The 14,653-nt window shown below is 38.4% G+C and overlaps 1 protein-coding gene across 1 annotated transcript in view; it reads left to right on the top strand.

Annotated features, from left to right (window-relative positions):
* Window positions 1–14,653, top strand: part of LOC117991480 (monocarboxylate transporter 3-like) — an 80,734-nt gene that overhangs the window by 53,000 nt on the left and 13,081 nt on the right. The window contains exons 2-4 of the mRNA XM_034979078.2: window positions 4,221–4,415; window positions 6,269–6,441; window positions 7,700–7,850. Coding sequence (XP_034834969.1) covers window positions 6,321–6,441; window positions 7,700–7,850 — 272 coding nt within the window. The 5' untranslated portion in view covers window positions 4,221–4,415; window positions 6,269–6,320. The remainder of the gene's footprint in view (window positions 1–4,220; window positions 4,416–6,268; window positions 6,442–7,699; window positions 7,851–14,653) is intronic.

Genomic DNA, 14,653 nt, shown 5'->3' with positions numbered 1-14,653 from the left:
GATTTGGAGGCGGACGTCTTAACCACTAGGCTATCACGGCTTTTACATAACTACATGCACATACATCATCACATGCCACCAGGTCTGATTGCAACCAAGCGCTAGTCTATAAATTTAAAAAAAACATGTGACACAAACGATTTTCATTTAATAAAAGACGTGAACGGCCGGCCCACCAAAAGCACAGAATAGATAATTCAGGCACACATAACACCGACTTTTACCCTCAGAAATAATTAATTTTATCATCCCTCGACCCGTATTACACGATTCCCATTTACGCATTACATCTCTACGCCGATTTATAATGCAGAGTGAGCCATTACAGAAATTAATTTGGCTGTACGGAATTTAAATTAAATAGGTTGAATAGGCCCCAAGCCAAGGGTTTCGTAAATAATATAATGTGACATTTATTTTATCTGATTTTAAAGTTACAATAGAACCGACAGCACGAATAAAATTTTGAGGTGTTAAATAACAACTTGCATTTAAGTAGAAATAGGGTAGATTTGTTTTGTGCTTCTTCTGCCTGGCTTGAGTATGACAAGACCTGCCAAGGTTCGCGTGTTATTCGATTTTTACGATGTATAAAACCTATTATTAATCTAAATATATAAAAAGAAAAGGTGACTGACTGACTGGCTGATCTATCAACTCACAACTCAAACTACTGGACGGATCGGGCTTAAATTTGGCATGCAGATAGCTATTATGACGTAGGCATCCGCTAAGATAGGATTTTTGAAAATCCAACCCCTAAGGGGGTGAAATAGGGGTTTGAAATTTGTGTAGTCCACGTGGACGAAGTCGCGAGCTTGTCTATATAAATTATTTACTCGTGCGAGGATACCGATTTTAAGTTTGAAATTAAACAGTCCAGCCCAACTTAAGAGTTCAAATTTCTCAGCGCGTTATTTTCTCTTGAAAAAAATAATCCCTACCTTCTATCACCATCAAAAGGAATTTCACAACACAAACAGAATAAAAGTTCATCCCAAAAGAAAATCAAACTTACAATTATTTTCCTTATCCAAGAAAGGAATCTCGTCATTACGCCCAGGAACGATATTATCGCGCGGCGTTATTTATCAGGGCAAAATATTCTGAAAGTAGGTAAATACTTAAGAAATAAATTTTAAAATGCTTTTCTGTCATTTCGAAATAAATCCCTTCTGAGTTTGAGCCTTGAACATACAGGGTGCGCGTCTGACTCACACTTGACCGGTGCTGTCTGTTTGTAAAGCTTCGAAACGTGTAAACTAATTTTTAGGATTTTTTAAAAGTAGGTAAGTATATGTATTGCTTCATGGCTAATTTTTACCCTGGGAAATATAAATTTTAAAAGAGACCAAATATGCGGATGAAATTACGGGCAAAAGCTTGTGTTTCAGTATATATTACCTTGCTAAGCTTGTGTTTAGTATGGGCTGACCTCATGGGTCAGATCTTGCACTTTTGTGAAAATTTATAATTTTGCTTTTTAACATGACTTAATTATTAATTGTAATTTTAACATTGTAAATTTTTTTTGTTAGTATATTTATGTTAGTTAGTACTCGTAATTTAATTAGTGTAATTGGGATTTACGGCCGTTCTAATTAAATAATAAATAAAGAAGATTCAAGAAGTAATCCTATTATTTATGCACGCCCAGTGTTTTTTTCTTTTCAGATTTATCAAGAGGCTCAAAATGGCAGAATAAATAAATAAATAATAATAATAATAAATATTTTCATTTCCTTTATAAAGATAACTGTAGATCATAATATTTTAGTTGTACGTACCTACCTAATATTATTAAAGTTTTCGATTTGCATAAAATATTCCTAATAGAAAATCACCATTCACGATAAGAAAAAAGAATATGTACATAATAATTATGTACTTACGGCGAGACTGACACTTCTATGAGCTTTAGATCTTATAGCTTAATTCATGAAAAGTTAAATCATAAACAAAGCAATTTACAGAGAAAGTCATTGTTGTGGAGTCTTATTTATGCCCGCAATTCCTGATATGAGTATATACGGAAATCTAGCATTTATTACTAATGTAAAAGGATAGACGTTGAGTATGCTCATTTACAAAGATCTCATGTTATTTTCAAGCGGCCGCATCCGTCCAACGTTCATACTTCATATTGCGAGTGAGTTTCCGCTTCACGGGAAACATCGCGCATGCAAACCCGCCGCATTTCAGCTGGATTGCGATTCTAAATGTAACAAGCCATTTCATCAATTCACATCATTGAGTTTATGGACCCATTTGATCCAGACCTCATACATCATCATCATCAACCCATCGCCGGCCCAGTACTGAGCACAGGTCTCCTTTCAGAATGAGAAGGGTCTAGCTAGGCTGTCACGGCTCAACATTACGTTAATAAATACTAGGTATGCCACAAATCTTCACACAAGTAGAGTGAACTAAACACAAGTTTCAACAAAACCACTGCACAAAGTTTCAAATAAATCTGATCTAGATTCTATAGACGCGATGTACTACGTACGTATGTGTAACGAACAAACAAACATTTTTTTTCGTTAGATTAAATAATGAACTTAAGTAAATATTTTCCGTAAGTATTTAAGTTTAATCTTGTAGAAATACTTACTCAAAAGACCTAATGAAAAGTTCTTTTATTCGAATTTGCAACATTAGCTATTAAACCCCTGCGTCATTATGATGCTATAAAATAAACGTATCTTTTGAGGCCTAATGAAGTGGAAAAGCTTTTATCATTAAACTAAAATGCCGATTTGAATATTTTAAACCCCTCATATTTCATTCAAGATCCGCGCTCCGCAGCTGTGATCTGTCATTGTGCATGACGTTTTCTTCCAGTGCTCATTATCATATTTTAATTTTTCACTGATGTCCTCGTATGTATGCTAAGCAATCTGATAATCTCATACAGCATTTATTAAAAATCCAACATTTGGAAATTGGATAAAACGAAAAAAAAAACTTGAAGTTAATGGATACCTATATTAATGATTTTAAGCTTATTTCGTGGTTTAACGACATATTTTAATGTATATAACGGGTACATACCACGGGTACAATTGCACGGGTCGTGGTTAGTTGACCACGACCTGACCACGACCCGTGCAATTGGGTTGAAATATCGACAAATAAAAACAAAAATTAATCGTGGTATGTACCCGTTATATACATTAAAATAAGATATATATTTCTAAAATGTTTGTCGTTTTATATACGGTCACCCAAATCAAAAATTGATTGACTTATATAAAACCTAATATGTAAAACAGTAAACTTTTTCCAAATCAAATAAATTTATTTCAGTAGGTAGTTTAGAATACGAAGTACCTATGTTTTACTGAAAATAAAAGCGCTAAAAAGTTAGCGGTACGTAACATTTACTATCTATCTGGATTTTGCTAAGAAGTCATATCAAAAGCTTCACTGAATCGGCACAAAATCTGTTCTTGTTACTTCACCATTAAAAGGGGTGCGATTCAGCGCCGAATAAGAAAGAGGCTTAAACGATTTTCTCGGCTGACTTATGCTTTTTTGTTTGAATTTCACACTACACTGCTAACTTAAGCCACTTGTCCCACTGGTGACAAGTAAGCGACTAGCTATCGACTCACTCATGAAACGTACAATCGATGTATGATTGTTTCCGTGTCAATAAAATAAATAAACATATTAATAGTTGATCGCTAAACACTGCATGCCGGCGAGAACTCTCTCTCCAATAGTTTGTAGACAAGAGCATCTTGGCGGCATCGATATAGAGTAGGTACTAATTTATTGTTCATCAAAGCGTGGTAGACAAAACACTCGCACAGTTTCCGCAAGGATTAAAAACGTTGCCTATAGTAGGTAGTAGGTACGCTACAGGTCAAGGTGGCAATCGGAATGGGGACTACGCCCCGCACATACGCACATCTCCCGGGCTATCCCGGTACGCTATCCGTGTGTGGGGACAGCGCGGGTAACGTGCTAGTTTGCGGCGCGTCCCCCCGCCTCATACCCCGATTGCCTTCTCGGTCTATCGCTATAACGCCCGTCAGACTCACATACTCGCTCATAGCCCGGCGATAAAACTATCCCAACTACACACTCGCTTTTCGTTTCGTTTTTAGCTCAACTCGCTTATCACTAATCTTCGGCGGCGGCGGTCGGACAACTGTCTTATACTGTTGTACTTAATCACATAAAGTTAACCTATTTTTTTATCTTTACAGGTACTAAATCAAAATGTGGCTACTTTCCATGTTCACGGGATAAAGAGAAGTGAAATGATGTGTTCATTCTGAGATGCGTTGAGGACTGAGGTGGAAGGAAAATGCGGAAGAGGCGAGTGTGACGAAGTCGACTCGGATGCGTCGAGGCAGTGTGTACAGTGTGTGCGAAGGCGTGGAGCGGTGTACCTGCACTAGGTATGCTATATTAAATCTTCTATTTCCATATAAATAGTTCATGATAAAATTTCTGCTTTGGAAGACGGAAAAGGCGTGTGTGGCGAAGTTGACTTTATCACACACGCCTCTTGTTAATTCGTCACAGACGTATCCAGTGGAGATAGTTTATATGCGTGTGCGTATAAGCGTAGAGGTGTACGTGCATAAACGTAGCACCAAATTAATGTTCTATGTTCATGTTTATAGTTTAGTCTAATGAGGCCACAAGACTTGGAGCGATGTTTAGGGACTATGTAAAGTATATATTCTGAATTTCTGAGATAATAATATGCGAAAGCTGTGTGGATATGGAACGCGTCTCGAATAGGACGAGGCAATGTGAATATTCTCTTCAGAGTTCACTATCTTCGCTGAAACTAAGAAAAAGTGTCCGTTGCGAGATAGGTCCAAAGTAGAACGCAAAGAAAGGAGCATGCAGGATTCAGACTTGGATGCATCGACATAATGTGAAACATAGTGTGTGTCGCCGTTGAATTTCTCAAAGGAGCATATTGTAGGTACAAGGCTTTTATTCATTAAAAATACTCGTTTTTTCCTTAGGAACTTTCCTGTGACGTTATTATTGTTAACCTAGTTGCTTTTGCTTGCGACTTCATTCCGTAGTTGCTTTGTTTTCTGTGATAAATAGATATTATGCTATGTGATGACAATGGAACGGTTCACTTTCATATCCGTTAAGATGTTTTTCGTAATTGAGTGACAACCATGATATTTTCACCAACTCTCTAAATATATGGAAGTTAGATTACGTTTTTAAGCTATTTATAATGAACCTTGTTTTATAGGAAAATCTTTTATTAATGAAAATCAATGGACCTTTAACAAAATAAGTAGGTAGTTACAGTACCCGGCATCAGCTTACAAAAATTCATTAAATAATTCATTCATTCTTCCTATCTCCCGCACCGTGAAACGCCACAAGATTGCTAAAGTACTTACAATAAATACGGCTCTCTCACTTACAAAGAATTGCGAGAACCCTTTAAAAGACATTTCATCTGGCATTTTTACAGATTGCAAAGAGAAAAGTTTCGTTATTGCAGTTTAAAATGTTCAAATGTTATTTGTTAGCAACGTTGTTGAACACTGTTCAGATAATTTTTAAAGTTGGATTTAATTAAAGGCTACAGCACCTATCAGTATACCTACCTACGCACTAAAATACGCTAAGTAAATAAGATCGCTAGCATCTCTAATTTCTAAATAAAGTGACCTCGATTCATCTTCATAAAGGAGATCGTGTTCAAGGAAAACTTTCCAACAATGCGATGAAAAATTGTGAAGAAGGGAAAAAGTGCGCTGGGCACGCAAATAAACTATACTATAACACAGAAGTCACCAGAAAAAGACGCAATGCAACCGCATAAATTACTGATTGCCAATGCTATAATTATTGCTTAAGCTTAATCTGACCACTAATTACTAGACGGCCAATTCTATATTATCCTAAAGTTCGGCTGTTTCAGAACTTTTCTAAAAGGCCTCTTCAACTCCGCAAGTTTTTCCTAAGGTTTTAAAGCGTTATTACGGTTGAAATTATTGGCACCGCATAGGTTCTACTTGTGCGAAAAATCAGCCGATTCTCCCTTATAAAGTTCACCCACTGTGCCACTTGGCCTTACTTTCCGTCACTCGAAGCGTGCTTGGGTGTACTGGTCCTTAAAAGCTCCAATACACGAGTGGACAAAAAGCTCGCGGAAAAAACACAGGACAGGACATCTTTCTTGTCCGATGGTGACCTGTCGCGCAGACGTTTTGTCCCATCCGGCCCTAGTCTGTCGGAGCACTAATTGTACATTGTTTGTGTCCAGGTAGCGCGGGTGCGGGCGCGGGTGCGGGTGCGAGAATGGCCACGGCGGGTTGATGGACGCGGGCTGGTGGTCGCCGTCACCGTCGGCCTCGCCGCCGCCGCCGCCCCGCGCCCCGCCGCCGCGTTGCCGCTGCCGACCACTCTCCAATAGCTACAACTGCTTACCGCACTACGGTAAGAGCGGCCATATAGACAATTTAGAAAACAGAGCATAGACAGATGAGATATGGGCAGCTTGAAGCAAGTCACGACTGACCATTTCAAACTGTGACTTCATCATCATCATCATCATAGTCAACTATTACAGGTCTACTACTGGATATAGGTAGGTCTGTAGGTCTATTGTAAAGACTTCCACACGCCACGGTTTTGCACCGCCTGAATCCTTTCAGTTCTGAGCTTCCTGGAGTGAGGTCGCTGGTCGCCTTTCTAGCAACTTAGGACTGTAATGCTAGCGGTTTTTGTACCTACTATGTACCCTGCCTATTGTAAAAAAAAATATGGAGGAACATACTTAGGACTAAAAGTTTCTGCGCCCAACTAAAAAGGCAGGACAGGATATTTGCTAGATCTATCTTTTTTTCTAGGCGTAAAGAAATAACTTTAGAATCAGTAAAAAAGAGCGTACTTTAGAGGTCTGTGGTTTTGACTACAATCTCAATTTTCAGTAGCAACTACCGCTGTTGAGTAATAGTTACATCAGCATACCGTACTCTGGTACACCGCAAATTATTGCAGATCAATCATGTGGTTTATTATTCACTAGGTATCTGATTACGGCGACTTTCGTCTGCGTAGATTTAGGATAGGGAATATTTCATGCCTTTTGACCCGAAAACGGCCTATAATACCGTTGCGGTGACACTAGAAACATGAAATTACCCATCATGTAAGTTTTCTCTATAACTAAGAAAAGATTTTGAAAAATTGCAACGGGATCTTTTAAAATCCTTTCCACGCAGATGAAATCGCGGGAATTAGCTATCTATATGATACTAACAAGACTAAAAAACGCAATAATGCTAAGTAACACATTATGTTTGCTTTTCAAAAGTAAGTAACTGTTGTTTTGGGCTACCATTTTTGTCTACCGATGTGTATTTATTAAATTAACTTTAGGATTTAGTGGGTTTATTGCAAAAACTGGAAGACCCCCACTAGGTGGACAGACGACAACAAACGAGTCGCAGGGACCCGCTGGATTCAGGCGATATAAGACCGTGGCGCGTGGAGGTCCCCACAAGAGACCTATCGATTGGTTATGATGATTGCTAAAACTTAAGGCGTGGTTAAACTGGCCTTTCAACTCCTGCGTTATATGGGGATAGAGGGTTCTAACGTCTGTTTTAACCGTGTTTATTTTTTTTTAATATGACCTATGATGAATTTTTAATCTACCTTCATAAGTAACTAAGACATTATGTTGTATTAGATGGATGGCCAGAAGTCGAGGACGAGTCAACTGGGGGCGCCTTGCGGGAGAGAGAGCTGCGATCTCTGCACCGCACCGTGCCGGCCCTGCGTCGAAGGGAGCTCGACACAAGAGCAATTAAACACCATTTCTACCCTGAGGGAGGATGGGGGTGAGTGTGAAAAGTATTACGCATTACGTGAAGCTTTGTCTACCCGTAAAGGCCTGTTCACATTTCACACATATCAGTAAAGTCACATTTCCATCACAGTATATCCACTAGTTATTATTGTTTCATACACTCTCCATGAAAGCGTTCACACTTTAGAGTATACAGCATCAGACTTAAAGAAAATTGGGTAATGTTTTTATGTACCTTTAGGGCGGTCACGCACTCATCCAATCCGAGTCCGTGAAAATACCATACAAATAGTTCCGAAGTAGTCACAGACCTATTTTTTTTTATATCCGTCTTTTCACGGATTCGGATCGGATGAGTGCGTGATCGCTCTTAGCAGCTGATGTCTTTAAATTGGCTGTTGGCTCAAGCTAGCAAAATATATGCGAATGTTAAATGTATATACAAACATTTATCCCACACATTTTGTTACTCAAAAAATAAGACACGTCTGGCGCTAGTGGGATCTTGGACCATTATCACACAGTCACAGTAACATCACAGTGCTTGTTGTAACGGCGCGGCGCGGCGGTGCCAGCGCTGGCAAGTACGGACCTGATTCGACGACGATAGGTTTGACACGACTGGCCAAAAATAGGAGTGTAATATTTTCATGGTTCATGTAGATATACACATAACAAAATAATTTGTAGGGAGTCAAGAAGGCGCCCCGGGAAAATGCCAAGAGCAAGTACCGAACGGGCGCCCTCCCGCGATTCGGCACATATAACCGAGAGGTTGGTGGGGCCATGGGAGGTGGAGGGTTCATGTAGATATGTGAGTTTCTTTATTCCACCATAACTTCTAAATGCGTACAGTTAGTACAAGATTGAACAATGCATTTATCGTTTATCGTTTCGTTTACTCCTCACGGTCAATGTTTACGTATTGTCCGGCAGTATGAGTTGGCCATAACAGTCAGTATTGGACTCATCGAGTAAAAGAAATAGTAAACGTGATGGTCCAACTCTCGCCACAATTTGTCTCTCTTACACGTTCGCAAAAAAAGGGGGACAGATATACGCTGCCATTTTGTTGAGTTTGGCATTTATTATTTCGTTTATTGACGTTTTTGACAGATTGACAATGACAGATTGACAGCGTGACAATGACAAACAAGTGACAGTCCACCACTTAGTCTATGGTGTGTGTGTCTATGGTAATTTGTCTAAGATCACTAAAAACCTCAAGAAACTTGTGTCCAGAGCCAAATTTTCATCAGATTAAAAAAAAAGTTACCGCTTTCTAGTCTGTTACTCTGTCATTGTCAGTAAAAAAATAAATCAAAACAAACCAACGAAACCAACATAACCTTTTATCATAACTGAAACTGAGAGTTGAGACTGAAACAAACGGAACAATCGCTTTAGTTTTAACTAGAAAACTGAAGTTTTACTGATTATTAGGTATATATTATTATACGTAATACAACTTTGTAGAAACAACTTCGACAAGGAAGCTGACAGAAAAATAAGCTGGGCTGGGCAGCATTTGGAAAATTGCGTCAAGTCTTCAATTCGTCGATACCCCAAAGCCTAAAGACGAAAGTCTTTAATGAATGTGTCCTACCTGTGATGACGTATGGTGCTGAAACGTGGACACTGACAGTTGGCCTTGTCCACAAGTTCAAAGTCGCTTAGCGGGCTATGTTGGGTAACTCTGAGGGACAAAATCCGTAACAACGAAATCCGTTGGATGACCAGAGTGACTGACATAGCCCAACGAATTAGAAATCTGTACTGGCAGTGGGCAGGCCACGTCTGCCGCAGAACCGATGGGGCAGACGTGTTCTGAAGTGGAGACCGCGTATCAGCAAGCGCAGTGTGGGACGACCTCCAACCCGCTGGACTGACGACCTTAAGTAAGTTTACTCTCTCTCTTCGGATCACGCTCACATAATGTACTAATTACTAGGTAATACAAATCTCTTGATCTGAATTCTGACACATAGACAAGTGGCCAGGTTTGAAGAGTATAGTTAAATCATAACATAACTTCATATGTACCTACCTACTTAAATAATTACTGTCTACTAGGTACCTAGCATTAAATGAGTTCAAAAAGGGCTGAGCCATCATTAATAATTATATTTGTTAGAACAGTTTTGACTACTGACCGCTTGATAAATGACAACACATTTTAGACATAATCTTGTGGTACACTGAAGTTAAAGTTGCAATAAAACATCTAGGTAATCTATTACAGAAAGGCAACTCTTTAATAATCAATTCAGTTTTCTTTGTTTAAGACATGTAATTAAGTTCGGGACCTTGAGTTTGAGCTGTATTTTAGTGTATGTATAAAGGTTATCTGTCTATCTATCTGCTGGCTTTTTACAGCTCATCCGTTCAACCAATTTTGACAAAAGGTACAAAGATCTTTCATCCTGGGGATGGATATAGCCTATTTTTAAATAAACTAGGCTCTGAAAATCGAACAGTTCCCACAAGATAAATGAAGTTGCGAGTATAAATTATTTAGTGTGGAGCTTTGTTACATGCTGGAGAAGGAGATAGGCTACTTTTACCCTTTAAATCAGCGCGGATAAAGTCACGGGCATCATCTACTTATTAATTAATATTATAAATAAAACTTAGACCTCATTAAGATAGATAGTAAAATAAGAAGAATAGTTCTTGTCTAATTAGCAATTTAAAAAATTAAAGATCAATAATTTCTATTTTTTCAGTGATAACTGTGGACCCGTTAGTTACGTTATGTTAACAGCCTGTGAATGACCACACCACCTGCCTAATCCACTTTGTTAGAAGAATGCAAGTTGATTTTGCTGCATCAAGACTACACTCTACAGAATCCTCATAAGTCATCTAAGTGCAGTAACACTGCGCAACAAACTACAGTTTTATAACAATATAAAAATTTAATAGTAAATAAAATGTTTTTTGTCTCTGCTTTTCTATTATGAACATAGTGTTTTTATAGCTAGTCATGCCATAAGATTCTTTTATAGGCATTTTAATTCATACCTACATACAACGGGCTAGCTTTTGAGACTTGCCGCCTTGATGGAGAAAAGAAGAGGAGATAGGGACGTTCCGGAGTCTCTGGATTCATCCATACAAAACGTGAGTGAGTCTCTGGCTGAAGGAGTGAAGGGGTTGACTTACCCCGCCGCCCCCTACCGAGGCTGTTTTAAGTCAATGACAATTTTATCAAAATTAAAAATCATTTAAAAAAGTATACATCCCCGGCGGAAAATCACTCCTTCCAAGGGAATGATTTCCCTCCCCTCCCTTTTACCTCAGCTACCCCCATCAAGGCTGCACGTTTCAAAATTTTCATACAAATAAACAAAATTGAAAATTGCCTGTTACGTTCTCAATAAGCTCATAATTAAAAAAATTGTGAGCTAATCTTTGAAGTGTTGAACCGATTTTGATGAGACTTGGTGCACAAACAGTTGGGGACAGTGTGGCTAATTCTGTTAGACGAGGTCTAAATGTATTGCTATCCTTTTCTGCAGTGCAGGGAGCTTATGAAAGGAACAGCAATACACATAAACCTGTCATTTTAATTTAGTTTTGATCATAGATTCCCGGAAATATCCAGGCAGGCAAATTCCAGGATACTTTTTAACTATTATTAGTATCATCTGAAAACTTACTTTTTTTAGGATGAAATAAAACAAATTAAATTCTTTTGTTTAAATTTAAATTAGATACTATAAGTAGGTAGGTATGTGTATAAGTATTTTACATCAGCTGTAAAATTCATAAGGTGTATTTAAGTAGGTACATCATAAACAGTTCAAATTATATAGGTATTCTACAAGTCTGATGACCCCCAGGTTAGTTGCAGTCTTGACTCTTGAATTAAGTTAGGTTCTAGTGGCCCTAGCTTAGGTAGCTGGAAGATAGGCAACATAATCTGGTAAGTATAGGTTAGGTACCATAGATGATCTGCAACCTGAAAATAATAATTTATTTTAGAAAAATACTTAATATAATAAGCTAGCTAAATTTGGTAGGTAGGTCCATTTCATACAAAATTTTACTAACTTATACCCTTCTATACTAGATTGTGCCCGCGATTTTGTCCGCGAGGACTACACAAATTTCAATTAGATAGATCAGTCAGTCAGCTTTTCCTTTTTTATATATAGATAAATTAAGTACCTACTTTCTTGTTTGTGAATGGATGCAAGTAATGGTAGGTAGTAGGTAGGTATTTTCTGTTATTGTATGTATGTTTCTTAATATACCTGGTAGGTAGGTACCTACCTAGGTTTCTATTCTGGTGAAAAAATGGGTTGATTTTATCAGATGTAGGTACCAACTTATATGTATAATTGAATCATAAATTAATGTAAGTAGGCACCTACTTAGTAGGAAATTTGAGCCACACGTTTGATGTACCTACCCATAAGGCTTAGAATAATATTATGTAGGTATTAGGTACCTAGGTATAGGTAGGTAATAAATTGTGCATATCTTACCTTTGCCTCAATGATCAAGGTGTGACATACTCTTTGTGATCGATCTTACAACGCTACAAGTAAATGCATTCTGCGAGCTATATGTATGGATGGCTATCGCTGCACAAAATGATTCATCCGAGATGCACTATTATCATTATCTATCATTTTAGCCTGTGGATGTCTGTCTTCTACATCCAATCATCGCTGCACAAAATGATTCATCCGAGATGCACTATTATCATTATCTATCATTTTAGCCTGTGGATGTCTGTCTTCTACATCCAATCATCGCTGCACAAAATGATTCATCCGAGATGCACTATTATCATTATCTATCATTTTAGCCTGTGGATGTCTGTCTTCTACATCCAGTCATCGCTGCACAAAATGATTCATCCGAGATGCACTATTATCATTATCTATCATTTTAGCCTGTGGATGTCTGTCTTCTACATCCAGTCATCGCTGCACAAAATGATTCATCCGAGATGCACTATTATCATTATCTATCATTTTAGCCTGTGGATGTCTGTCTTCTACATCCAGTCATCGCTGCACAAAATGATTCATCCGAGATGCACTATTATCATTATCTATCATTTTAGCCTGTGGATGTCTGTCTTCTACATCCAGTCTTGAGGCATCCTCATTCAGCCACTTCATGTTAGGTACCTACTCTATAATATGAACGGTCCATCGGTCGGTACCCCACTAGGTACTTGTAGGTATGCTGTGGTACCAAATCTCAACTCAGTAGGAACGCAGGCATGGATTGTTCACTGCCACTTCAACTTGCTGGGTGGTTTCGACTATGTGAGAACCTGTTTCTTTGACGGATGCTCAACCAAGTACGACAGGCATGGATTGTTCACTGCCACTTCAACTTGCTGGGGGGTTTCGACTATGTGAGAACCTGTTTCTTTGACGGATGCTCAACCCAGTACGACAGGCATGGATTGTTCACTGCCACTTCAACTTGTTGGGGGGTTTCGACTATTTGAGAACCTGTTTCTTTGACGGATGCTCAACCCAGTACGACAGGCATGGATTGTTCACTGCCACTTCAACTTGTTGGGGGGTTTCGACTATGTGAGAACCTGTTTCTTTGACGGATGCTCAACCCAGTACGACAGGCATGGATTGTTCACTGCCACTTCAACTTGCTGGGGGGTTTCGACTATGTGAGAACCTGTTTCTTTGACGGATGCTCAACCCAGTACGACAGGCAAGGATTGTTCACTGCCACTTCAACTTACGGGGGGGTTTGGGCTATGTGAGAACCTGTTTCTTTGACGGATGCTCAACCCAGTACGACATGCATGGATTGTTCACTGTCACTTCAACTTGCTGGAGGGTTTGGGCTATGTGAGAACCTGTTTCTTTGACCGATACACTGCGCACATCACAAATTACGCCGCTGAACCAAATTTAAGTTACACAATCACGACGGTTAGCTTTGACTACCTTCCCAAACATTCTCCTTGCCTCCGTGGGCAAATTAAGGCACTTCACTTATTAAATTTCATCATTTTGTTTAATTATCAATAAGCTTTCACGCTTCTCTCACCGAGTATTTTTTGGTGAGTTACAATTCGACTATCGACTCGTATCCATAAGCGAAAATGACGTCATTTACTAGTTTTAGGACGTCAAACTTAGGACTCGTACTGCCAAATTACTCGATATTGGTATTGGTGTAGGTAAACGCAAACCATTCTCGATGGTGACGTAGTTATGTGGTAATTGGTATCGTAAAGTTGAAAGCTATACTCGCAAACACTCGATCATCTTTAGTTCGCAATATTTCCGCTGTGTCGCTGCCTGTAGATGTATGGAAACAGTCGATTTCGACTTTGGTATTTTTAAAACTATGAAATCTTATACTAACTGTCTGAGCAGATTTTAATGTACGAAGTATCGTAAGAATCATTTTATCATTCCGAATGACACTGGCTATACAAATGTTTTTGAAAAATGCAAAAAAAAAACAAATGTGAATTAAGTACGTGTAGAAAAAGAATGACATAACCAATAGGCATAATACTACAGTGAAGTGAAGAGAGTATAAAAAATCTTTCAGGTACGAAATGAATGGAAAGTTATTCACGAAAGTACGGCAAATACTTTACATAATACGTACCACATATTCAAATAAATTTAATCAGAGACGTTAGGCATAATTTAATAAAATTGCATAAATTGCAAGAGTAGAGTAGGACCTAGTAGTAGTTTTAATCAAAAGCATAATTTAATGAGGTCGGATTTGGTGACCAATGCAATGTAATAAACAAATTCGAGAAACTACTAAGAAGTGCTCGAGATTAACATAATAATATTCTGAAAAGTATTTTTAAAACTC

The sequence above is a fragment of the Maniola hyperantus genome, chromosome 19 (genome assembly GCF_902806685.2).
Source record: "Maniola hyperantus chromosome 19, iAphHyp1.2, whole genome shotgun sequence".
Lineage (NCBI taxonomy): Eukaryota > Metazoa > Arthropoda > Insecta > Lepidoptera > Nymphalidae > Maniola > Maniola hyperantus.
Note: the sequence above shows the minus strand (reverse complement) of the source record. Positions and strands in the feature narration are given on the sequence as shown.